Source organism: Mastomys coucha, unplaced genomic scaffold, assembly GCF_008632895.1.
Source record: "Mastomys coucha isolate ucsf_1 unplaced genomic scaffold, UCSF_Mcou_1 pScaffold14, whole genome shotgun sequence".
Classification (NCBI taxonomy): domain Eukaryota; kingdom Metazoa; phylum Chordata; class Mammalia; order Rodentia; family Muridae; genus Mastomys; species Mastomys coucha.
Genome location: NW_022196896.1, coordinates 85,120,735 through 85,147,782, shown reverse-complemented (window position 1 = coordinate 85,147,782; position 27,048 = coordinate 85,120,735). Strand labels below are relative to the sequence as shown.

General features: G+C 45.4%; 1 protein-coding gene across 2 annotated transcripts in view; it reads left to right on the top strand.

Annotated features, from left to right (window-relative positions):
* Flacc1 (flagellum associated containing coiled-coil domains 1) overlaps positions 1 to 24,166 on the top strand; it is a 35,568-nt gene extending 11,402 nt beyond the window's left edge. For both annotated transcript variants that reach the window (XM_031367600.1, XM_031367599.1), the window contains exons 5-15: positions 1,372 to 1,505; positions 4,446 to 4,539; positions 6,256 to 6,317; positions 9,605 to 9,702; positions 10,654 to 10,706; positions 12,497 to 12,596; positions 13,382 to 13,485; positions 17,346 to 17,408; positions 22,713 to 22,802; positions 22,922 to 23,031; positions 23,829 to 24,166. In XM_031367600.1, the coding sequence (XP_031223460.1) occupies positions 1,372 to 1,505; positions 4,446 to 4,539; positions 6,256 to 6,317; positions 9,605 to 9,702; positions 10,654 to 10,706; positions 12,497 to 12,596; positions 13,382 to 13,485; positions 17,346 to 17,408; positions 22,713 to 22,802; positions 22,922 to 23,031; positions 23,829 to 23,958 (1,038 nt within the window). In that variant the 3' untranslated portion in view covers positions 23,959 to 24,166. The remainder of the gene's footprint in view (positions 1 to 1,371; positions 1,506 to 4,445; positions 4,540 to 6,255; positions 6,318 to 9,604; positions 9,703 to 10,653; positions 10,707 to 12,496; positions 12,597 to 13,381; positions 13,486 to 17,345; positions 17,409 to 22,712; positions 22,803 to 22,921; positions 23,032 to 23,828) is intronic.
* The last annotated feature ends 2,882 nt before the right edge of the window (positions 24,167 to 27,048 follow it).

Below are 27,048 nucleotides of genomic sequence, written 5' to 3'. Positions count from 1 at the left end.
TGATTTCTTTATTGTTTCTATTTCCATTTTTAGATCCTGGATAGTTTTGTTCAATTCCTTCACCTGTTTGATTGTGTTTTCTTGTAATTCTTTAAGGAATTTTTGTGTTTTCTCTTTAAAGGCTTCTAGCTGTTTACCTGTATTTCTTCTGTATTTCTTTAAGGGAGTTATTTATGTTCTTCTTAATGTCCTCTATCATCATCATGAGAAGTGATTTTAATCTAAATCTTGCTTTTCTGGTGTAATGGTGTATCCAGGACTTGCTATGGTGGGAGAATTGGGTCCTGATGATGACAAGTAACCTTGGTTTCTGTTGCCTATGTTCTTATGCTTGCCTCTCACCATCTCGTTATCTCTAGTGTTACCTGCCCTTGCTGTCTCTGATTGGAGCCTGTCCCTCCTGTGATCCTGGCTGTATCAGAACTCCTCATAATCCAGCTGTCTCTTTGATCCTGTGATTCTGGGATCCTGTGATCCTGAGATCCTGGGTGTGTCAGAGCTCCTGGGAGTCAAGCTGCTTCTGGGATCCTGAAATCTTGGTGTGACCAAGTCCGTGAGATCCTGTGATCCTGGGTGTGTTAGAGCACCTGAGAATTGAGCTTCCTCTGGGTGTTGTGGGACTGGTTGCCTCCATTTTTCTGATGAGGAAACTGAGTCACAGAGATCTTAAATCATTCTAGGGCCAAATATATAAACCTTTTGGTCTGTCCATTTCAAAAGTTGAGCGGTTCCCACAAGGCGCATCTACTGCCCACAATGGAGCAAGGGAAGGAGAAGCAGAGTGGTGACTATGGATCAGTTGGCACTGCTGAGTTTAAGGGGCCCCTGGGGGCCAGGTGAGTGTTGGGATTGGATCTGAGGGTAGTGTGTGGAGGAGGGCACAGAAGGGTCTTGGGCCCTTGAATTTCAGCACAGCATCAATGTGTATAAGATGTGAGGAAGCTGTCTTAGTGTTTTCATTGCTGTGAACAAACTCTTATAAAGGACAATGTTGAATTGGGGCTGGCACAGGTTCAGAGGTTCTGTCTATTATCATCAAGGCAGGAAGCATGACAGCATCTAGGCAGACATGGTACAGGAGGAGCTGAGAGTTCTTCATCTTCATCTGAAGGCTGCTAAGAGAAGACTGGCTCTCATGTGGTTAGGAGAAGGTCTCATTGCCCACCCCCACAGTGACTCACTTCCTCCAACCAGGCCACCCACACCTACTCCAACAAAGCCACACCCCCTAATAGTGCCACCCCCTGGGCCAAGCATATTCAAACCACCACAGAAGCACAGAATAGGTCACATGGAAGCACACAGTAGGTGGGAGGCACCTCAGTTCTTCTGGGTTCACAGTTTCCATTTGTCTTCCACCTTGTGACCCAGGAAGTGATTAAAGTGTCACCTGGCTATAAACTCATTCGAAATCGGGAACAGATTTCAGTCACCTTGGGAGATGAGATGTTCAATGGGAAAAAGCACTTGGAGTCGAACGTCTTGAGCAAAGTCAAAATTTCCAGGTAAAGTCTTTGGATCAGCACTGGCTTCTCAGAGCTTGCCCTGCCCAGCTGGTCAACCCTGCCTGGCACCAGTTAAGCACCTGACATCTACACCCAGGCCACAGGTCCCTGCCCCAAAACAGCTATAAGCATAGGGGGTCCAGCCAGCAAGACTAAAGAGGCAAATGCTCCTGCCAGGGAGGGACAGGTGAAATACCCCAAAAAATAGTCTGGATTCCAAGAATGGGAATGAAGAGCAAAGCCAAAGATTCTGGAAGACTGGAATATGTGTCTCTGTTTCATTATAAGCAACCCAAAGTGCCCATGACTCTGGGAGACACTGTTAGGAAGGTTCCGGCCTGTTCTACCCTGTTAAGCAGCAGCCATCTGCTTTCTCAGAAGCCCTTCTTCTCTCTGATGTTATACTTATACCCATCCATACATCTCAGTTCTACTTCCTAAACTCCTCATTCATGTCTTCTAGTCAGGCCTCTCCTTACTACATCACTGGAGAGCTCTCCCAGTGTCTCCTCTTTCCAGCCTTTGTCTGCCTTGAGAACTACTGTTGTGAAGCCACAGTGGGCACACACTGTTAACTCTGTACTGGGGGTGTGTGGAGAGGGTTGATCTCTGTGAGTTAAAGACTAGCCTGATCTGTATAGCAAGTTTCAGGACAGCCAGAGCTATGTAGAAAGACCCTGTATCGAAAACAAAAAGCAAGCAAGAAAAGGAGCTATTGTTCCAAAGGATCTAGGAAGATCTTCAGTGGATCAAGTTAGTTCTTATCTCTAGCATCTCTGTAAAAACCTGGGCCTGGTGACACATGCCCATAATCCTAGCACTGAACGACAGACAGCAGAGAAACCCTGAGGCTCATTAGCCAGCTGAACTAGTTGAAACATGAGTTTAGCCTGTTTCATAAAATGAATGAAGAGCAACAGAGGAAGACACTTAAAATTGATCCCTGGCTTCCATGTTTGCGCGCGCACACACACACACACACTCGAATATACTATACATAAACTCACATATGTAGTCACCCATCTGTTGATATGTAGAGAGCAGTAGATATCTCTGACAAGGGATGGGAATGAGGTTCATGCAATGGAGGCCATGGAGTTACTAATCCCTGGCTCAGAGAAGCCAGAGCCACATCCCTGTCTTCCCATCCAGTCAGGGCTGCTGTCAGGATTCAGCCTCATTTTTTTTTTCTCTTCCCTGCTTAACCCACCAGCTTCTGCAGGGTGATAGACCCAGAGTCAAAGTTGTATTCATAGCTACTGATAGGTTATTTTTTTCACTGGCAAAATGAGCCAATTCAAGCCCAGATTAGATTATATTAAAGGCAGGTTTATTGGGAAGCTGCTCGAGGGCAAGTTCACTGGCTTCAAGGATTGAGGCCCAGGGGAGTCACTGTGGGGGTGTGAGGAGAGAAAGAGATTATACAGGGACAAGCTTCTGGGGGAAGGGCAGCCCATTCCATCCTCGGGCTGGAAAGTTCAGGGTTGGGGGAGGGGGAGCAGGGTATGCCAGATGGGGACTGAGGGATGCTGGGAGGAGCTGGAGGCCAGATCCAGCACCAAACACCCCAGCCTCTTTTTTTTTCCCCCTTGGTTTTTCGAGACAAGGTTTCTCTGTATAGCCCTGGCTTGTCCTGGGCTATACAGAGAACTCACTCTGTAGATCAGACTGGCCTCAAACTCAGAAATCTGCTTGCCACTGCCTCCCAAGTGCTGGAATTAAAGGCATGTGCCACCACTGCCCGGCCCACCCCAGCCTCTTGTTGATTGTAGATGAATGAGGGACACTGTGCTAGTCCAGAATTAAAATTACTTCCTGCTGACATTGGGGCTCAGGTTTGCTTTCTGGGTATGGGCACAAAGCTGGAATGTTGTCCAAGTCCAGGAAGAGCTGGTATCTCACTGCTACCCACCTCTTTCTCACAAGGAAGCTGTGGTAGAATGAAGCTGCCCACACCCATTCAGTCCCAGGGTAAAGCTGTGAATATTGTTCACAGTGGAGATCATGGGTAAAAGACAAAGGTTCCTACTTTCCGACCTCCTAGACCCCCAGCTCCCTCTCCTAGATCCTTTCTCTTGTTTTCTCACTTGACACCTTCTCTGTGCCAAGAGAGGGGTGGGCAATGCCAAGGAAATGAGACCTCCTGACCTAACACCCTTCACACAGCCCCAGCACACTGTTGCCTCCCCTGGTTGCATAGCTCACAGATACACAGAAAGCCATTACACGTTCTGAAAGCAACTTTTGAAAAAGCTCCTCCCTCCCCACACATGATGATGCATACCTTTAATCCCAGCACAGTGAGCTTGAGGCCAGCCTGGTCTACATAGCAAGTTCCAGGACAGCCAGGGACACACACACACACACACACACACACACACACACACACACACCTGTCTCGAAAAACAAAAAAAAAGAAAAAAGGGTCGTTGTTTTTTTTGGTGTGTGGGGGGGTTGTTTTGAAGCACTGTGTTGCTGTATAACCCAAGCGGGACACTACCACCCTGTTCTTGAGTGTTGGGAGTACAGACACATATGCACACACATATTTATTTGCACCTCCTCTTAGTCCCATCCTCTGGCAGTCCTTGTCTACTGTTGCCTGTCAGCATAAGTCTCCTTACACTTCCTCATTCCCTAATCCTCTGGCCTATTGAGTTCAACTATTGATAACTACACTCTGATAAGTGTCCAATACATTCTTATTTCTCTTCTGCTCAGTGGGACATCACACCACCCACATCACTTCCAGCTAGCTTACCTTTAGGGCTAGATTCGAGGTCCAACCACTCTACTGAGAAACACCTTATCCAAGACCACTGCATCCCCATTCCTTAGTGGTGGAGAAGACACAAAACAGACCAGAGTCAAGCAGTCTGGGGGGCCTGACTGGTGTGAATAACAACAAGCTCTCTTGGTGATAGAGTGTTTATCCCACAGGACTGATATCATTTCTGACCTTGAGGAGCAGATCTCTGAATTAACAACAATAATAGAACAGATGAACAGAGACCACCAGTCTGCCCAGAAACTGGTGAGTGATCCTTGCATCAGCCACACCCTCACAGCTAATACATTCGATTATCAATGTACCAGGTAACATGCCAGGCAGGTCACCATACTAATGCGTGGTATCCAGGTGCCGTACTCTGCATAGTACACAGTGAGCAGTATCTCCCTCCATCCTCATCCATCACTGTAACAACTCAAAGATACCACATTCCTGGGGTTCTCCAGGTGCCTCTGGGTATGTGGTAACACTGTCTCTTCTACGCTGCAAACACTGTCATGAGATACACAAGCGTCAGAGGTTTCTAGGCTATTGTTAATGACACCAGCATGGAGGGTGCCTCCTGTGTCCTGCAAAACCTTCTAGGAAGCCCCAGGGTCTGCCCTCTGTTACTATGAAAGTCTCAGAGCCCACTCTTCAGAATCAGCTGGAGTCCTTTCAGTTTTGATACATTTTTTTTAAAAGATTTATTTATTATATATACAGCATTCTGCCTGCATGTACACCTGCAGGCCAGAAGAGAGCACCAGATCTCATTATAGATGGCTATGAGTCATCTATAACGGTTCTGCGGAGACCAGGTTGAACTCAGGACCTCTGGAAGAGCAGTCAGTGCTCTCAGCCTTGGAGCCATCTTTCCAACCCCTCGATGCATTTTTAACAGATGACATTTTTTGCATTTTGGACATGAGTTCCAGTTTTGAGCCTTTCTTCCCCAGCTCAGGCAGGTGACCAAGGCTGGAGTAACAGACCACAGCCATGCTCAGAAACGTGTTCCCTGGTGTTACTGACGGGAACCTGTGAGGCTCTGCCTCCCCGCAGCAGCCTCTTGTGCTGACCAGTCCCAGGCTGTCTGAATCTTACATTCACAAGCTGGTTCATGACCAGCTCTTGCCTTTCCCCACCTCTGATTTGTTATGGTAATTCTGCAAAACCACTGCTGGACTGATGCCTTCTACAAAAGAAAATCTGAAGCTGGAGGGACATACATCATTGGTGGGAGGTAGTGGGGCTTCAGGCAAACTCAGATTTAGGCAATGTTAGAGACTGTCTTTTTGCATATGGAGGTAGGGGTGTTGAAAATATTCCCACTTCTGAACAGCCCACTCATAGCAAGACCTTGGAAAGGTCTCCGTGTAGAATTCAGGATGACACTGAGATGGGGTCTAAGAAGTTTCTAGGAAGAGTTATTAACACCAGGGACAGACAGAGAGCAGCCTGGCAGAGACTCTGAGGAGTTGATGCCCCAGTGCCTCAGCATGCTGGGACTCTGAGGAAGAATCAGTCCACAATGTGGAAGGGGAGCCTGCAGCCAAGAGGACTGATTCCCCAGCAGAGGGCAAGGAGAGAGGAGTGACTATGTGGCCACAGGTAGCCCTTTAATATGTCCAGTCTGACTGTTGGTTCTTTTTTACTCTCCCAGCCAAATCTCTTGTTAAATAAGTGATTCCCAAGGGTGACCGAGCCCAGAGGTCACAGTATTAGGATGAAATGACAGAAGGAACCAGACCCAGTGACAAAGTAGCAACAGAGTGGCGGCCATGCACCACCAGCATGATGGACTGATTGGGGGAGGACAGCCAGCAGCCCCTCTGCTGTGTGTGCCCTGTGCACTTCGGAACATGCCCAGGAGAAACTGAGGGGAGGGGCATCCCCTCAGAATGGAGGGGCTTCGAAGATAAATGTAAGAGCGGGCTGGGGCTCTGTATGCTGCGTTGTTAATGTTGGCCTCATTTCCAGCTCTCCAAAGAGATGGATCTCCGCTGTTCTGACATGAAGCAGAAGTTTGAAACCGAGAACAGGTATGCCTTCCGGCAGACACCTGTATGTTGAGAGCCCAGGCTCCTTTGTCCTGGCAGGATTCCAGGTCCCCAGGCACTCCCAGCGGTGCCAAGCGCAGCCAGCCAGTGACACTGTGTAGCTGTGTCTTCAGAGAGCAGGGTGGCCTCATTTGAAGCCGCTAAGATGAAGCAGTTTGTGTTTGGTGATCCTGCTTTTCATCCTTCGTCCGTTTCATCTCCACTGTAGTATTTCTTTTGATCAGTTGCTAAGGAAAGCTATGTTGTTCTCCATGAAGCTTCTGTCACATGTGATTTGTTATGAATACATTCTCCTTCCCAGCCCTCCTCCCCCTCCTCTTCCTCTTCCTCTCCCCCCCTTTCCCCTTCCTACCCCTCCCGCTCTTAGCTCAGGGCCTAGGCAACAAAGGAAGGAGAAAAGGGAGAGTCTGAACTCCCAGGCAGGCATATTGCGCACCATGCACAACAGCCTCAATATAGAATTGACCTGTGTTCTATGGCAGATGAGAGTTTAAAAATGCTATTCCACTCTAAAAGAGAAGGGAGTTCTCCCAGTTGTGAGATCATGGGTGAATCAGAAGGATGGAAGTGAAATAAAGCAGGCAAAGACAAAGTCTCTGTGTTCTCACTCACAGCCGAAACCTCTTAGAAAACAGAACCTAGACCGACAGATGGTTACTCAGGCTAGCTGATGAGAGGTGATTGTCGAAGTGTACAGGATTTGGCCCAGTGCTTCCACCAGGCCTGATGACCTGGATTTGATCCCCAGGACCTATGTGGTAGAAGAACACTGAGCCTCTCAAGTTACACCCTGCTCTCGATGCATGGATGGTCACAGTGTACACACACACACACACCATTCACAATAAATAAATAAATAAATAAATAAATAAATAAATAAAATAACAATGTTTTAAAGTGTATAAAAATCTCAAACAGGAGGAATATTATTATTATTATTATTGTTGTTATTGTTGTTGTTGTTGTTGGTGGTGGTGGTGGTTTTTTTTCGAGACAGGGTTTCTCTGTGTAGCCCTGGCTGTCCTGGAACTCACTCTGTAGGCCAGGCTGGCCTCACACTCAGAAATCCACATGCCTCTGCCTCCCAAGTGCTGGGATTAAAGGCGTGCGCCACCACCGCCCGGCAGGAGAGACATGTTTTAAGAGCTTTGCAGGCCTTAGGATGGCGATGCTATCATGTTCTTCACTTGTAACTGCACAAGAGTACACGTTAAGGCTGGAGAGATGGCTCGGTGCTTCCAAGCACACACTGCAGAGAACCTGAGTCTGGTCTCCAGCACTGGTGTGGTAGCTCACCTCAACCTGTCCAGCTCTGGGGGTCTAGCACCTTCTGACCTTTACACTACACTCATGTATGCTTACCCCACACAGACTCATACATATCAACAACCAAAACCAAAACAACTTCTTTAAAAAGAAAAAAAAGCGAATTTCAAACATTCTTACCACAGAAAAATTTTAATCATTGAGTTGACGTCTGTGTCAACTATGTTGATTTAATTATTTCCACATTGTGTTCATAAACTTGTATTCATAAACTAGGACAGCACATTTAACTCCGTAAGCATTTGTAATGTAAACGAGCATTTAGAACAAAGTAAATCCTAGTAGAGAGAGTGCCTCTATATAAGCCACAGCACTTTAGGCATTGATGTTTTTATTTTTTTTTTCTTGTTTTGTTTTTCCAGACAGGCTTTCTTTCTTTGTAGACCAGGCTGGCCTTGAACTCACAGAGATCTGCCTGCCTCTGCCTCCCAAATGCTGGGATTAAGGTGTGTGCCCACCACGTCCAGCTTGTTTTGTTGTTTTTATAATAATTTAAAGTTTACAGCAAGATTACCAGGAAAGTACAGAGACCCTAGCCGCCCTCAACATCCCTGTTCCATGTGTTACAGTTGATGGGCCTGCATTGGCACATCATCATCACTGCCTGCTTGGAAGTCACTCCTAGTGCAGAACATTCTGTGTGTGTGCGCGTGCACTGTGTGTGTGTGTGTGTGTGTGTGTGTGTGTGTGTGTGTGTGTGAAAAATAAGAGTGTATGTGGACATGCATTCACTGTGAGAGTGTTATACCGGTGGCTTCACTATCTTAGTATGCTCCAGCTACTGATCCCTCCACAGCCCTTCCCAAGGCAATGCCTAGGAACAGCTGTCTCCACAGGCTTTCCCTGCTTAATGTTGGAATAATATCACATACGTAGTCTTTGCAGACAGGCGTTCTTCCTGTAGTAACGTGTGCTTCGGTTTCTCCATCTGATTTAAGCCTTTGGGCTCTCACTTTAGCACTCGAAAACTATCAGCATATGAATCCTGGGATGGGGGCTGGATCTGAGGTTCTAAACTTATTCTGAGTGCTTCTGTAAGGGAGCTGTAAGCAAAGACTGTTGACTAAGAAGGGAGTCTGAGGTGCGTGCCTGAGCACTATTCAAAGCAGCAACTGTAGGAAATGCCTCACTCTGAATAGAAATCATAAGAATACTACAGGAAGTGAAGGCCTCATATTGGTGAGGAGAGGGGGGAGGGCAGGTCAGTGCAGCAGCTCAACTACTCAACTACAGACTGTGTGTGTGTGTGTGTGTGTGCACACGCACGTGAGAGTGAGCGTGCATGTGTGTGTGTGTGTGTGCACGCGCACATGAGAGTGAGTGTGTGTGTGTGTGTGTGCACGCGCATATGAGAGTGAGCGTGCATGTGTGTATAAGTATATGTGTGGGTGTGCATACAAATGTGTGTACGCATGTGTGTAAATGTGTGAGAAAGTGTGTGTGTGTATGTGTATGTGAGTGTATATGTAGATGAGTATGTGTGAGTGTATGTGAGTATGTGTATGTCTGAGCATGTGTGTGAGTGTGTATGTGAGCATGTGTATGTGAACATGTGTGTATATGTATGTGGTGTATATATATGAATATGCATGTGTGTATGTGAGCATGTGAGTGTATATGTGAGTATGTGTGTATGTGAGCATGTGAGTGTGATGTAAGTGTGTGTGTGTGAGCATGTGTGTATATGTGAGTATGTGTGTATATGTGAGTATGTGTGTATATGTGAGCATGTGTATGTGAGCAAATGAGGATGTATATGTGTGTGTATGTATATCTGAATGTGTGTGTACATGTGTGTGTGTGTGTGCACCCACCCCCATGTGCTTGGTGTCGCTATGTGTCTGTGGACCATAGAAGATAGCATTTGGAAGTCAATTCTTTCCTCCTTTACCCGCTGAGCCAGCATGTCCACTCTGAGCTTCTTTTCACGTATTGTCCCACAGGGAACTCAAACAGACTCACAAAGAGGAGCTGGAGAGGTTAGAGATGAACTACAAGGAGACACTGAAGGCAGAAAAGGCCTCAGCCCAAGAGAAACTAGGTACTGTCAGGCCCTGGGGGAAAGCCAGGGAAAGGTGGGTAGCCTGTACCCTGACACCCATGGGTTAGCACAGCCAGATGTCTAACATTTCCGTTCTGAGGCTTAGGACATGAGAATGACTGAGAATGAAACTGGAGAGAGGGAGCCCATGTCCTTGAAAATCCACTTTCATCACTGAAGCAAGAATGTGAATTTTTTTTTTTTTAAATTGCACTTTAGAGTTCTAAAACTGTAATGTCACCATGATGCCTTCAGGTTTTCTTGCATGTAAAATGGCAGTGTTTTATTGAATCCTAACTGGGATACTGTGATTGCAAGGTTCTATAGTGCATAGGGATGTGTAGACCAAATCTCACTGTTCACACTGCCCTTGGGAAAAGCAGAGTGTGCATCCTTTTAGGTTCTGGGTTTATAGACCATTGTCCACAGAAAGAATGAGACACTCTATAAGCTTCTTCCTCTGTTTGACGTTAGTGTCTTATTTATACTTTGCTTGTTTTCCAGTTTCCTAAAGAGAATGTGTGGTTTTCATAACCACTATAAAGGAGGAAATGCTACAAAAAGGAGAAGCAGATGCATTCTGGGTGGTTTTGTTCCTCCTTCCCACAGATATAGATTATCCTGGGAGGTGGGGGTGGGTGGGTGGGGGTGGGATGTGGGTGGGGATTGGGGATGGGGGGAGGTTGTCTTACTAAAACAGCTGACCAGAGCATGTGAGTTTTGAAATCTCTTGAGAAGCATATTTAGAAAATACCTGGCCTCTCTTCCATTGGTTCAGGTGGGATCCAATAACTGATAAGCTTTTTGATAAGCTTCCAGATCGACTTGGGAATCCTAAGACAGTTTCATCACCTCAGGGAGAGCTTGGGTGTGGTGCTGAGGTGTTCCTATGAGTTTTGAAAAGTGTGCCCACCCAAGGAATAATGACAACCTTGTTTTCTTTTCATCCAGATGAGATGGGCAAAGAATATAAGTATCTGAAGAATATGTTTCACATGTATCAGGTGAGATCCCAAGCTGTATGGTAGGTTCTGAGAGGAAGAGAGGGGAGGCTCATTCCCGGCTGAGAACATGAGGATGACTGTAGACCTGGAGAGATTCTAATGCCCCCCACCACAGTGCCACTGCTGTGCCCAGCAGGAAGTATGAGCCCAGTGGCTTCCACATTTGACAAACCAGCCATCCAACTCTGAAGAGGTCTGTTGAAAAGAGAGTGTAGCTGGGCGATGGTGGCACACGCCTTTAATCCCAGCACTTGGGAGGCAGAGACAGGTGGATTTCTGAGTTTGAGGCCAGCCTGGTCTACAGAGTGAGTTCCAGGACAGCCAGGGCTACATAGAGAAACCCTGTCTCAAAAAACCAAAAAAAAAAAAAAAAAGAAAAGAAAAAAGAAAAAGAAAAGAGAGTGTAACAGCTGTTCACTTGTTTTCTAAAAATGAAGACTAGGAGGTGGGTAAGGGCTGGAGAGAGGGCTCGACAGTTAAGAGCACTGGCTGTTCTTCCAGAAACCCCAGGTTCAGTTCCCAGCACCCACATGATGGCTCAGAACCACGTGTAACTACAGTGTCAGTGGACCCAGTGACTTCTTCTGGTCTCCTCAGCCATGGGGCTCACATCCCGAGCACAGACACACAAGCCAACAAAAACACTTATGCACATAAAAGAGGTTTTTGTTTTTGTTTTTTAGAGTGGAACTAACCACCAACAGTAACATGGAAGAGAAAGAATGGTCATTCACCAGAGGCAGCCCATGCAAACACCTGTACTTTGTTGAAACGTTCACTGAGTGAATCTGCAGAAGCTTTTGTCCTCTTTTCTCTAGGGCACTTTTGATCTTTCCCTCCTTTGTTGTGACTGCCTCTGTGCCCTTGGGATGTCACTGTCCCTTTCCCACTGACCAGGTGCTATTACAGTCACTTGCCGTGACAGAACACAGCACTTCAAACAGGGGAGTGTTGGTCAAAGCAGTGGACATATTTAAGGCCTTTCACAGATTTGACCAAATTTCCATCCAAAAATCTCATTCCACATTCTACAAGCTGAGACCTGAAGCCATTTCCTTCCAGCCCTGTACTGGTTGGGTTTTTGTTGTCAACTTGACCTAATACGGAGTCATCTGGGGGGAGGGAGCCTCATATGAGAAAGTGCCTTCATTGCCGGTGGACAAGTCAGTGGGGCATTTTCTTGATTAATAATTGATGTGGAAGGGCCCAGCCCACCACAGGTGGGGTCTCTGGGCAGATGTATACAAAAACAGGCTGAGCAAGTCACAGGAGCAAGCCAGAAGCCAGGACATCCCCTGGCACCAGTTCCTGCCTGAGTTCCAGCCAAGTTCCCTTAGAGATGGGGTGTAATATGGAAATATAAGTGAAATAAACCCTTTCCTGCCCAAGCCGCTTTTAATCAGGCTGTTTCATCACAGCAGTAGAAAGTTCTGGGACTTGATGAAGTCTCAGAGCAGGCTGCCTTACAGGGAGGCACAGAAGCAGATGTGATTCTCAGACACAGAGAGCCCATCTGTCTTCCAAAGAAGTCAAGATCCAGGAGGGTAAACGCTATTCTTAGAGGGCCTTTGACCTTTTGGCTTATCCCAGCTCTCCTCTGAGCTTAGCTGGAATTGGTTTTCTTATGGATAACCCATGGAAGGGCCCCTCAGCGAGGCTCAAGTGAGGGGAAGAACAAACCCCAAAGCCCCATGCGACCCTGTGAGTACCTCAGCCTGTGCTGTGGTCCCGGCTTATAGCCTTCCCCCTGTTGTTATGGCTTTTCTCACCGGTGCTTTCATGCTCCACAGGATAGCATTTACGATGAAATGGAGGACAAGTGGTCAAGGCGAAAGGCAGAATGGGAGAAGGATGAGAAGATGGAGCGGGAAAAGATCCTGCTACAACAAAGTGAGTCAGGCAGAAGCCGCTGGCTTTTCTAATACCAGAGTATCAAAAACATAAACAGAGCCTGCTATAGATCTTGACCTTGACTTGAGGGAAGGGGCCTTGGATTTACCATGGGTGAAAGGCTAGGTGCTGAACTTCCGAATGAAAGGTGCCTCAGGACAGTGGGGGCAAGGCTTGCTCCTCCCTTTTCCTCCTCTCCTCCTCCTCCTCCTCCTCCTCTTGAATTTCAGACACACAAATTAAGGGATCTAAAGCCTACATGTTTGCCCATCATGAGCTGGAACAAATATGGGTATTGACATTTATAATGAAATACAGAACCTAAAATCCCAGGAGGAATTCTTGAATTTGAATTTAAATTATTCAGGGCTCTGCTGCCTGGTCTTGCAACACTGTCCAAGAGAACAGGTGAACTTACCTCCGCCCAAGGGCTCAGCGTAAAATTTTATTACGAACAGTCTGGCTAACCAAGAGCTTTAAAGAGAGAAATGCATGAGAAAGACCATTACTTCGGCAGAGAAGACAGGACAAACAGGAGCCAGAAACTAAACTGCACCCCAAAGAAAGAACAGAGATACTGCTGACTGACCCCATGTGGCTACTGTCACGGCACCATCTCACCCCAGCACCTCCCCAGCTGAGGTCAGAGCACCCAGCCCAGGCTGAAAGGCTCTCAGGTTCAGTCCAGTCTGGAACCAATCATGTTCAGTGACTCTAGGTTTCTCTTTGGCCTGCTTTCCCATATTTTACACACAGACCTGTCTTTTCTTTTCTTGCCTCCACAGAACATAGGATAACAAAAAAGTTTGAGTTAGAGTCAGAAGAAGAAAAGAAGAAAATGAATGAGTCCTTCACTGCTGTTTTTGATCACTTCGCTAGAGAGAAAGAGGTAACTGGAACTAGTTAAGAGTGGTATATGTGGAGCGGCTGAGCCTGGTGGCCCTATGTACTTGGGTGACTTTTTTTGTCCCAATGGACATAATTCTTCTCTTTGTTCAACTTTCCTGGAAATATATGCAAAAAGAATGACTGTTCAAATTTGTGCTTGATTGCTGCGATAAACCATGACCAAAAGCAAATGGAAGGAAAAGGATTTACTTCATCTTACAAGGGGCAGTTCATCCTCAACTTCCAATGCAAAAAACCAAGGCAGGGACTTGAGACAGAAACCACCGAGGAACACTGCTTTCTGGCTTGCTCATTCTTATTCAGCTGCCTTTCTTATACAGGCCAGGACCACCTGCCTGGGGGATGGTACACCCACAGTAGGCTGGGCCATCCCACATCAATTGGCTGTCAAGAAAATGCCCCATGGGCATGCCTACAGGCAATGTGATGGGTACAATCCCCAAATTGAAACCCCCTGAAGTAACTATGGGCTGAATCAAGCTGACAGCTGAAGCCAAGTTGGAGAAGGATCGTCTTGGGGTCCTTTATAGTTAGGCGGTCTTACCGCAGGATTTTTGGACTGGAAGTTGTAATTAGTAGAGAATAACAGTCCATTAAACATGCAAAACCTATCAAGTCCCTTGGCTTGCCAACATGGCCTCTCTGAATGCCACCCCCACCCCCAGTCCTTTCTATAAATGAAGGAAAAGGCATTGGTATCAATTAGTCAAGCAGTTTGGTCATGTACCACTCCTACTAAATCAGAGCGGCTATCTAAAAGCTAAGGTAAGGCAAGATCTATGTACCTCCTAGCCAATAAGAACATCATAGACAAGATTTTCCCTAACAGATAGACACTGACTAAGCAAAATGTGTTAGCATTCTACCCCCTCCAGTTCAAAAGGTCCACCTCTGAGCTCTTGGATGCACTCACTATAGGTTTGCTGGCAGCCGACAACATGGTCATCTTAGAGAGGCAGAACTCTATAACTCTGTCACCATTGGGCCACTAGCCACACGCCTTCCTCTCAGAAGAGAGGTCCATTCCGGGATCAGGTCTTAGCATCACCCCTAGATACACAAGCTATAAGCTTTCTTAGATTCCTCCATCCTTCTCATGCAAATGGAGAATCATGCAATATTGTCAATATTTTGAATATTTCACGTATGTGTATGTTTCTAACCGTGCTAATTCCTCTTCTGTTAAACCCATCTCCCCTCACCTGCCCCAGACCACCACTCTTCTGGTTTCTACCACCATAGACTCAATTTATCAGTAGTTTTTGTTTTGTTTTAAAAAAAGTTGGTTCTGTTGTTCTGATAGCATAACTTACTGTAAAATAAACACAAATACAGTTGCTAGTCATCCTTGCAATGTGCCCAAGTCAACCTTTCCTCCCGAACTTGGTGTGCACCGTTCATTTTCTCTTCCTTTCTGCTCCCCTCCCTCAGCTGACTTTCTCACACTTGTTATTTCCCTCTCGCCTTTCTATGCAGACACTCTTCTCCAGTTTCTTTGCTGATTTTTCTATAAGTGAGATTTATCTTTAATATTTACTAATATCAAGCCTGGTATGATGGTGTACACCTTTAATCCCAGCACTAGAGAGACAGAGGCAGGAGGATCCCTCTGAGTTTGAGGCCAGCCTTGTCTACAGAGTCAGTTCTAAGATAGCCAGAGCTGTGGAGAGAGACTTTGCTCAAAACCCGCAAATACGCATATCCTTTCCTGGTCACTTTCTGCTGACCTGTTCCTTATGCTCCTCTTCAGTCATGATCTTTTACATGTCTCCCGCTTCCAACCCTATCAGAGTTGATGAAATTCTCCCCAGAGCTTTCTCTTGGCAGTGGTCCTGGTCCTTTTCTCAACAAACCTCACTTCCTGATGTGTCAGGGTGCTTTGTGGAAACCCCCTGCTTCTCTCCAGATCATTTTCTGACTCATCGTGTCTGCTGGAACTGTAAGCAGTATTCTTTTCAGTCTCCCCGTCTGGACCCAGACTGAATCACCTGCATCTTGGCCCCACCCCACCCACACCCCAGCCCCCACCCCATTCCATTCCACCCTGCACCCCTGCTTCTTCATCCTTCTCAATCTTTCCACCATCATCTCCATCCAACAGAAAGCTCTAGTGACCAAAGGGAGATCACAGGAGGATGGCAGGATTCCTGCACCTCAGAGGTGGACGAGTGAGTGCTCAGGCATCACCCCCACCTCCAGCCTCAGACCCTGCCCACCCTCGGAAGGGCATCAGGAGAGCCAGGATAGAGCAAGGCCCACATCTGCTCAGAACCAGTTGTGGGGGAGAAGAAACAGTGGACACACTCTACCACCTCTGGCCCACCAAGGTCAAACTAGCCAAAAAGCAGCGTTGCTCAATTTTCAGATTTTAAAACTTAATGTGGACATAGAGTATCTAACGTCTAATGTATTGTTTTCCCCTAAAAATAACTGATAAAATTTATTTATTTGTTTGTTTTTTACATTCATAAATTCCTTTTGTAAAAGTGGTTTGAGACAGATCTTCCTCTGTAGCCCAGGTTGGACTCCAACTGATGTGCAACCCAGGATAACCCTGATCTTTTTGCCTTGGCCTCCTAGCACTAAGATTCCAAGTATGAGCCCATATCCAGCTGTGTTCCTTTTTACTGCTTGGCAGTATTGCTTTGCAAAAATGTCATACAATCTATTTCTTGTTTTCCTGGTTTGTAATGTTTGGATTATTTTCATTTGTTGAATTTTAAACAAAGATTCTATGAATATTCTTGTACAAATGATTCATAGATATATTCTCTTACTTCTCTTGGAGTGTATTACTAAAGTTCCAGTATACACATAGGAAATCTGTGGTTTCCACAGTAGAAATGTTTTACTCTGAGATCTTAAATATGTGAATTCTAACTGCACCAAATACTACACAATTAGGCCACCCAGTCTTTAATTATGGTCTTTATAGTGGAAATGAATATGAAGCAACAGTCACTTTTTTTAAAAGTCTCTCTAATGACTAAACATGGCCAGTTTTTCTAAAATGTTGGGGGAGGGTGGCACTGATAGATCACTACCTTCTCTGAGTTGCCTGTTCAACTCTTGTATTACTTAAAAGGTATGGATAATGCGAATGTTTTGTATATATGTTGCAATAAAAACTTCCACTAGGGGTTTACTTTCTCATTTTGCAAATGTTATTTTTCAATGTACAGAAATTTCTAGTTTTGCTGAAAGGCAGATTATCAATCTTTTCTTTTTAGAATTAAAAGCTCTTTCTGCCTTCCCCATAACACTACTGCCTGTCATAAAGCCATGGATAGTCTCTTTTTAGAAACTTTTTGATTTTTAGCATTTCTGAGTCTATGGTCCATATTGAATATTTTTTGTATGTAGAGTGAAGCAGAGGTCATAGAAATGTTTCTATATGAATAGACAATTATTCCATCATCCTTTCTGAAAAAAAGAAAATTTCCTCCCTCTCTGATGCCCTTTGGGCGAAGGGCAAGATTCTCTTCCCACTCTGCTTAACCGTTTCTCTCCACTCAGGGCAGCACCGACCGCACCATCTTGGTGCCACGAGAAGCCAGTTAGTACATGCAGACAGTCTGACTTTGCTACTGATCTTTTGTTTTGTTTATTTTATTTTGTTTGTTAGCTTTGGTATTGTTTTCCAGGATGATCTTAACATTTTTCATTGCTTTACATTTCTGTGTAAATCTTAGAGCTTGTCGCACCCATCAGTTGATAATGCCATAATGCCAAAATTCAGTATGTTATATTCCTGAATCCTCCGGTGGCTTCTTAATTCTCTTAAAAAAAAAAAAAATCCAGAACCATGGTGCTAACCTTTCCAAATACAATTGTTTTTAGGAGCTCATAAGACAACATAATGAAGTGATCCTGCAAATGCAGGAGCTGAGAAAATCCAAAGAGGTAAGCGTTCCCATTCAGCTTTATGAAACTAATGTCTTCCGAGCTACACACTGTTGGGGAAAGGAAATGAACTTTACCCAAACCAGTACAATTATTGGAGCACCCAAATCTGAGTGTTGAACTCGATGGGAAGCAAATGCAGCCTTTCCCAGAGCCAGCTGTGAACAAGAACAGCGAAGGCTGCACAGTCATTAGTGTTGAATATCAGCCATATCTAGCGAAGCTTAAAACACAGGACTCTGAATGACATAACATCATTGTCTTAGTTGGCATCTTATTGCTGTGAAGAGACACCATGACCAAGGCAACTCTTATAAAGGACATCATTTCATTGCGGCTGGCTTACCGGTTCAGAGAGGTTCAGTCCGTTATCATCATGGTGGGAAGCATGGTGGCATCCAGGCCCACACAGTGCTGGAGGAGTTGAGTTCTACATCTCGATCCCCAGGAGACTGTGTGTATCTCAGTGGAAATATGACCTCAAAGCCCACCCCAACAGTGACACACCTCGTTCAACAAGGCCACACCTCCTAAATAGCGCCATTCCCTATGGCCAAGCATTCAAACACAGGAATCTATGCAGCCATACCTATTCAAACCACAACAATCATGTTCTTCCCTCTGAGTTCTCAGTCTTCCTAATGCTTCCTTCAGAGCTTTGTCTCTAAGTCTCTCGTGTGTGTACTGCAACATCCTACAAGGTAGACCTACAAGGTAGAGCCAGGGAGTCCTAACGTATTCTGGAAACAGCTCTGCTGAGCTTCTTTTGTAATTCTACCATAGGTACAATTTCTAAGTCTGATTCCATCTGATTTGTTTTGCGTACAAGTCTGCTGAGTTTTTGGTAGGTGCTAGCCATTGTGAAGCTTAGCTTATTGGGTACTGAATAGTTTAATATTCCTTTACACGCTCACAGACTTTATTCTGGGATGCAGTTAATCCTTTTGGTTCGGAAGCAGTGTGATCCTTTTGAATCTTGCTAGTCGGAGTTAAAACTTGGAGTAGTCACCCCTTTTGAAAGCCCTCTAGACCCCTCTGCATCAGGTTTGCTCCAGCCTTGCTGGTGGGACTGACTGAATCAGTCTCATCCCTGTTTTTTCTGAGGGCTTATTCTACCTGCTCCCTTCTCTCTCTCAACTCTGTTCCTTTATTTCTGCCTCTACCACTCGTCTCCAAAGACCCCAGACTTCTTATTGGTTCTTTAAAGAGACAGAGTGGCCTACCTTGGAGGTCTCTGCCTAGACATCTCTTTCCCCGAGATCTCCAAGGCAAACTCCTTCTGATCTTCATTCAGATGGTAGTCTCTTGGGGGTCACTGTATTCAAAGGCTCAGCTCTCTGCTCTGACACTTTTCTTTCTGTTTTGCTTTTCTACATTAACTTAATCATCCAAGCAGATAAACTCAGTGAAGGGAGGCCTTTCTGTATGTTCTCTTCACCATTAATTCTTATTTCCTAAAGCAGCGCCTGGTGCACTCTAGGTTGCAAATAAACACAAGTTGATCCTTGAGTGGATACGTGACTGTAAAAATGTAAGCTCGGCCTGGAACAGTGCTGAGCTTCACGTAGTTGCTCTCAGTGATGTTATTTACACGTCCAGCTCACAAATCATGGGAAGATGTGTGTCATGTGGGATTCTCTAGGGGTATGAGGAAATCGAGGGACTGAGTGGGCTGAAACCCAGGGAAGGAGACCAATCTGGTTGATACCTTTAGCCTTGTGAGTGCCTAACGAAATGCACACAGTAACTGTTAGGTGCTGACTGCCAGGTACTATGAAGATGACAAATTGGAAGAGAGATATGTGATGAACCTTCTTGGACCTTTTGTTCTCGTTGTCATTGTGTTTAAGACAGGGTCTTACTGTGTATTCCTGGCTGACCTGGAACCTGTTATGTAGACCAGGTTGGCCTCCAACTTACAGAGAGCACTTGCCTCTGCTTCCCAAGTGCTTGGATTAGAGGCATGAGCAACCATGCAGGCAGAAAAAAGATACATTTATGATAAAATGTAAGTGTGATATCATTTCTTCAGAGGAAAGAGGCATGAGCTCTGTTGGGGGTGGGTACACATCTGCATCAGGTCAGCAAGGGTTACCGTGTCGTATGTGGTATGTGGATACAGGTAGTTATTTCTGAATTTCAGAATGTGGACAAGACAGAGATAGAGTTCCAACCCAACATAATGAAAGAAGCTGGTGTGCATAGAAAGCAGCATGACAGGCAGAGAAACATGAGGACAAATGTCAGGAGCATTGTCCTCTGTGGTGCTTAGGACAGTTCTCACAGCAAGCCAGAGATAGCTTATACAGCGTCACAGGAGGCAGCCCAGGCTAGTTCAGTAGTCTGGCTACCACATTAAGGAATCTGGGTTAGATTATGAAAGCCACCAGAAGCATCTGAGGAGAAGAATGTCACCTGAGGTGTGGACTGTCAACAAGGTGGAGGAAGGTCTGATGAGCTAGAATGTGAGACAGAACCTGCCACTAGGACATGTCCCCTCCATACCTCAGCCCAGAATCTGTCTCCATTCACTGTCTGAGACTGTCTTGTTAAAATCACCAGAAACTCCAAGTCACTAAGCCCAAAGCTTGTGCTGCCTCACTCACCAAGTTACTAAACCCAAAGCTCCTGCTGCCTCACTCACTCAGGATGAGCTGAGCTTCAGGAGCTGCTGGCCATTCCTTCCCTGGGCATCTGGTGCTTCCATTTCTTGGGTGGCTGCGCCCCCACCCGTCTTCCTGGTATGTCCTCCTTGTCCCTGACCGGCTGAGCCCTGAATGCTTTTTCTTACCTTTGCTTCTCACTAGGTGACCCATGGTCCCCAACAATTTAACCACCCACTCTGTGTTGCTACAGGCTCCATACCTGAGCTCCAGACTCGTCTCCTCCTTCCAGCTCACTGCAGCTCAGCCACCCTCGCCCACTCTCTTACTCCTCGGCTGAGCTACAGCCACACCCTCTCCTCAGCCTTGTTCCATTCCTCCAGCCCACGCTCTATGAAGCAAGAAAAATGAAGACCGACAGGATGCCAGTCGAAAAACTCATCTGTCCTAAAACCCTTGAGTGGCCCCTGCTGTTCTCAGCTCACCATGGCCTCCAGGATGACTGGCTGTGCATGCCTTTGCCTTGGCTCATGGCTTGCTCTCTGCATTCTAACCACACTAGTACCCCTTACTGACACCTAAGCACTTTTCTTAGCCCTTTTGTACCACTTTCCTTCGTAATTTGTTTAATCAGCAGACTACCTGTTAGAGCATTTAGGTTTGCAGAAAAATGAGGTACAGTTGGTCATCTGTGGGCTTAGATTTTTTTTCAAACCTTACTTTAATTAAGGTTCTTAAACACTTTAACCTCCCTTCTAGCCCCCCCCCCCAGAGGTAGTGGAAATGAAAAGTTTACATGGCAAAGGAAGGTGTGAACTTGTTTAGAAATATCTCTCTGGGGCAATTCCTATCTTCGTGGTCAGGATAGCAGCAGTTCAGTTCACACGGATCAGCAGTAGCCTGATCCACTCACAAACAAACACCATTCACAAATCAGCAATGGCAATTTGATCAAGAAGAAACCTCAAGGCTCTGCCAGTCGGCTTGAGCCCACGGAAGCAGCAAGAAACCTCTAGAACATCACCAGAAATTCTTTGGTGTTTTTCTCTCTATGAAGTCACAGCAAACGATGGCCAGCGAAGAAAGCAAGGTGAACCAATGCCACAGTGTCGTACAGTAAGACAAGTGCCAGCAAAGCCCCAGTGAAGACCAGCAAAGAGTGGCAAGGCGAACAAATACCACATAGCATCATCCACTGTCTGTTGGGTTTTATTTATACCCTTTCCAAATATCACATGTTCCCTCAAGTGTCCACCCTTGCAAAACATCACATGCCCTCTTTCCAGGCAGCTTCCAGTAAAAAACACCATGTGTCTGCCTCAGCAAAACATGCTCTCATGAGACAGTTTCCAGAAACCGGAAATTTCCAGTTCAGCCATCCATCTTGAAAGTTCCCATATAATCTCCCACGGTACTCTTCACGTTTCCCTGCTAGCAGCTTGCACCAGTTACCAAGCAGTCACTATCAGGATGCTGTTGTTAACTGAGATTCCCTAGTTTACATCAGGGATCACTCTTATGGTGTGCATGCTGTGTGTTTTGGTTAATATGTCAGCTATCCATCATTACTGGGTCAAACAAAACAGTTTCCTGCTCTAAAAATGCTGCTTCCCAACATCTTCCCATCGCTTCCCAACCACTGAGCCCACAAACCTGTTTACAGCCTCTGGTGTTTCATCTTTTTCAGAATATCACAGAATTGGAGTCAATAGGAAGAAGTATTGTAGTAAAGAACACGCAGAGTGGGGTTGCGGCAGCTAAGAGCAGTTGCAGCTAAGAGCATTTGCAGCTAAGAGCAGTTGCAGCTAAGAGCATTTGCAGCTAAGAGCATTTGCAGCTAAGAGCAGTTGCAGCTAAGAGCATTTGCAGCTAAGAGCATTTGCTCTTCTTCCAGAGGAGCCCAGCTTAGGACCTAGCATCCACATCAGGTGACTCACAGCTGCCTATTGACTCCAGTTCCAGAAGATCTGATGCTCTCTTCTGGCTCTCTTCTGTAGACACCTATGCTCATATGTGTACCCGCATGTGTGAACACACACACACAAAATTAAATATTAAATTTTTTAAGGAGGACACAAAGTTGGGGAGAAGTAGAGGGTGGATCTAGTTAGGGGTAAATATGATCAAATGCATTGTATTCTCAAAAAGTCATAAAAATATTATGTCTTGCCGGGCAGTGGTGGCGCACGCCTTTAATCCCAGCACTTGGGAGGCAGAGGCAGGTGGATTTCTGAGTTCGAGGCTAGCCTGGCCTACAGAGTGAGTTCCAGGACAGCCAGGGCTACACAGAGAAACCCTGTCTCGAAAAACCAATATAGCCAGGCAGTGGTGGCGCACGCCTTTAGTCCCAGCCTTGGGAGGCAGAGGCAGTGGATTTCTGAGTTCAAGGCCATACATACATGTGGTCTTAAAAACAAATCTTAAAAAAAAATTAGACTATGCAGTGGCTGAGTGACTGATGAAGGCTGCTTCTGCAGCAGTGGCAGTGAACTTGAAGTGCAGGACACAGGAGGGAGAAAAAGAGAAGGTAGAAATAGCAACATGGTGACTGTTAGAAGTAAGTGGCACAACAGAACGTGCCTGAAGTTAGCATAGTGCATTGTGTTCCAAATGCCCTGGAGAAGGGAGTATTCCTGGGTTCTTTCTTGTCTTGGGGACATTATATCGGCATGATGTCCTGAGGCAGTTTTCTCTTGTGCAGATCTTGGAGGCTGAGTTGCGGGCACAAGCTGTTGTTCTGGAGACCCTGAACGCAAACCTTTACCAGTGCCAGATAGAACTCCAGAGAGAGGCAAGTCCTGGTTAGACTGAGAACCGGGCTGGAGAGGAAGTCGGGGGACTGTGCTGTTCTGCCCAGGGGCTATGTCCCAAGGGCTCTGGGGAAGACAGCTATTCAAATTTATCTTCTAGAAAGCTGTAGCGGGAAATCTAGAGAAATTGTTCCAGACGAAGCTTGCCGAGGCTGAAGAAAAGTATAAGTACACCATACAGATCCTGACAGAAGAAAATAACTGCCTCAGGTATGGGCTCTTTGCTCAGGGGGCCTTGGCTGAGTGGCTTTTGAGAGCGGGAGGGTGTTCAAGTGATAGGTCAGGACAAACCAGGGACACCTTGCAGATGTCACCGTCCTGATCTTTGGGAGGAGGTAAATGTCTGGACCTGGACACACACTATGGAGGTAGACTTTTCATCTGAGGTGGACTATGGATCTAGCCTTTTCTCCCGTGTGTCCGTTTGTGTGTGTGTGTGTGTGTGTTTGTATGTGTGTGTGTGTGTATGTGTGTGTGTGTGTATGTGTGTGTGTATGTGTGTGTGTGTGTGTGTGTGTGTGTGTGTGTGTGTGTGTGTGTATGTGTGTGTGTGTGTGTGTGTGTATGTGTGTGTGTGTATGTGTGTGTGTGTGTGTATGTGTGTGTGTGTATGTGTATGTGTGTGTGTGTGTGTGTGTGTAAAGCCTAGGGAAATTGTCAGTGGGTTTGTGAGCTGCTTTGTCTCTTGGCTGAGGGTTGTTTCTCAGAGTTCCATGGGCTTTAGTGCTCTGATTCTAGCCCCTGTTGAGACTAGTTGCCAATCACAATTACCATTCCCTGAAGGGCCTTCTTAAACCACTAACCTAGAAGATAAGTTGCCCATCGCGTCAATTTCCATTGGGAATGTGACCTCCCAAACACCACATCGCACCAATTTAAACCAGTTACCGTGGTGAGAGTGGCTGCTTCCTCAGGAAGAAAGCCAAATTCTCCTACCTGCCAGCAAACACCCCATCCCTCTACCCTTCGAGGATTCATGACATAGTGACCCATCGCTCTCCTTACAGGCAGAAGATGTTAACCACAACCATAAATGAGGAAACTTCTGAAGTGTCTGAGAAGACGTCTTCTGCCAGTTCCACTGTGTACGAGCCTGACGTTCCTGAACCTATCAGCAACAAAAAGCAAGCATCCTAGGTCACAAACGGCTCCCGGGAGGAGCAACGGCTCACGCGGGGAGCGACGGACTCTGGCAACTCTTCTGGAGAGATCCACGGGAAAGGTCGAGTTCTTGAGTTCTTCTGATGCTACTTTTGTCTTTTTTTCACAATTTGCTCTCTTCAGAATGGTTAGAAATGTTTGAATTCTTATCCCAATTATATCGTGGCTCTCTGTTGAGAACTGATGTCCTCTGTACTGGAGTCAGACTTCTGTGGGCTGTGAGCTACGTTCTTTCCTGCTTTTTACATGAGACTAATTCGAAGGGTCTTCTTTTTGGGTGGTACTTGCATTTTGGGGTGTGACTTTTGTCCCCCGAGGGTAAGCAGCAAGCAAAGACAACTCATTGATTTAATTCCAAAATCTTTATTCCCTCCCATATCATACTTCGTAGCCCAGTGACTTGGGAAGAGTATTTACCCTGTCTTTGACCATCACAGGAATTCAAATGTCCACAGGGCAGGCAACATATCCATGGAGCTAGGGTGGGCACAGGGAAACCAGTCACAGAGGCAGGATGCTAGAGGGGGCAGATAAACTCAGAGCCACATCCATTTCTGATCATGGCACTTCTTAGACTCATTGGACTGCCTGCCACGTGGGTGCATGGGGTCATTATGATTTTTTTTAAAAAAAACATTCTGTTTTTTTAGTTTAGTTTTGTTTTGTTTTATTTTGTTTTGTTTTGGGACAGGATTTTTCTGTGTAGCCCTTGGCTGTCCTGGAACTCACTCTGTAGACCAGACTGGCCCCAAACTCAGAAATCAACCTGCCTCTGCTCCCAAGTGCTGGGATTAAAGGTGTGTGCCACCACTGCCCAGCCACGAATTCTGTTTTTTATGTGGAAGTGCTTTGAAGTGTTGACAAGGAGTATTAAATAGTGTTGGAAGCCAATACTAGACGCTGAATGTTCCCCACATGTGAACATGACAATTGTAAAACAAAAAAACAGAAACAAAGCAAAAACAAACATAACGATCCCCTAGAAACAAGTAAGGTAAATCTATTTGATCTATTTTTTTAAACCAGCTTTTTCTTCTCACTGATAGTTTATTTAGAGGGAACAGGGGAATATAAAAATTTATAGGTGAAGATTCAATAAAATATATACTGAAGAGCAATGTGTAGAATAACTGTTTCTTTTAAAGAGTTAGATGAAAACATAGGACAAAACTATACATTAATATGGAATTTGAAAAACAAACAAAATTCAAGATAGAGATCTTGCTAGATCCTGACTCAAACAGACTGTAAGAATGCAAGATCAGACTTTGAATACCGACACTGACTGGTATTTAATGTTTAAAAATACTTTAGCCATCTAAAACGTACTGAATCCTTAGAGACACTTGGGTCTCTAAACTATTCAGATATAAGAATATTCCACTTCAATGGACCCAAGCCAGCGCACCCAAGTGAGCGAGCGAGTGAGGCAGGCAGGTGGGGATACAGTCAGTGAGGACAGGGCACAGGACAACTGTGGCGGATGTAAGCTCATGGCTTCACCACGCTGCCATTGATTTTACTTTTTGTGTATTTATGAGAATTTTCATAATAAAATACTTTTTAAAAAATGAGTTTTGTTTTAATGTTATTATCCTATAAAACATAAATAAAACTGTCTTTTATAAAGACTTCCAGAAAAAAATAGAATTTCTGATGGACCATTAACTAGAAGTACATTAATTAAAAATCTGTAAGTTACCTAAAAACTAACAAAAATAATTTTTACTCCTTTTTTTTTTAAAGGAAAAACAAAAACAGGGTCAACTGTAGCTCAGGATGGCCTCAAACTCATTATGTAGCTGAGGATGACCCTACACTCCAGATCTTTCTGCCTCTACATCCCAAGTGCTCAGTGTGGTCCAACACAACTAGCCTCAGTTTTCCTTAAAATTTGTCTACATCTATTTATCCAGTCATGTGTTGCATGTATGTGAGAGTGTGCTTTGGAGGTCAGAGGATAACTTATGGGAGTCAGTTCTTTCCTTTTATCATTTTGGTCCCTGGGATCAAACCTTGTTACCAACCTTTGCAGCAAGCCCCCTTACCAGGTGAGCCATCTCACCAGCCCCCACTTATTGAAGATAAAACAGCTTAACTGTTCCTCATGTGTATGTAAGAAAGGAGTGTTTGCATGCATGTTCACACATGCATAAGTACATGAGTGAGGGCACACATGCTTTGGCAGGCACAGGCATGTAGTCTTCCTCAATCGCTCTCTACCATAATCCCAAAGGCAGGGTCTCTCATTTGAACCTACAGTCCTCTGATACCACTGGTCTGTCTATACAGCTTGCTCCAGGGATCTTGTCCTCACCCTCCGAGTGCAGCAATTATAGAGGGACAACATGCCCGTCGGCATGTACATTGGTTCCAGGGAGCTGAACTCAGGCCCTTGAGTTTGCTTGGCAAGTTCTTTAACCACTGAGCCACCTCATCCTGGTCAAGATTAATCCTTAACTGCACTTAGCCACGGAAGTGGTTTTACAGTTACCCCCTCCAAAAACAAAGGGACCCTTTTCTTTTTATTACCCCCCACGTTTCTCAATAGCTCTCACTCTGAAGGCCTTTCAATTGATTATGAAATATCCAGAGACTATTGAAAAACTAACCTGGAAGATCACATACTGCACAGAAAAAAAAGTTTAATATTTTTATTACTTCTGAGAATTTCCTATAGCGAATGCTGATGATATTCACCCCCTTCTGTTAACTTATCCCAGGTCCATGCTCCAGTCTTGCTTTCTTACTCACACATCTTCAAAGTTTTCTTTCTTCTTTCTTTTTTTTTTTTTTTTCAGAACTACTAAGTGGGAAAGCCGCCATTTTTATTTCAGAGAGCAGAAATGGGAAGAGTGCTTAGGATTAACCCTAAACTACATCCTGTTAACTTGCTTTTATTATCTCATCTATAAAGCAAGGGCATAAAACCAGATGAGCCCGGGGTTGGCAGAGCCGGGGAAGCCAATACAATAAAGCTAAATATAAAAAGCTAAAGAAGCCTAAGTCAAGCGCCAGACTACTGTGGGTGAACTAAGAATTAGGGGCACTGTGACAACAGGTCAA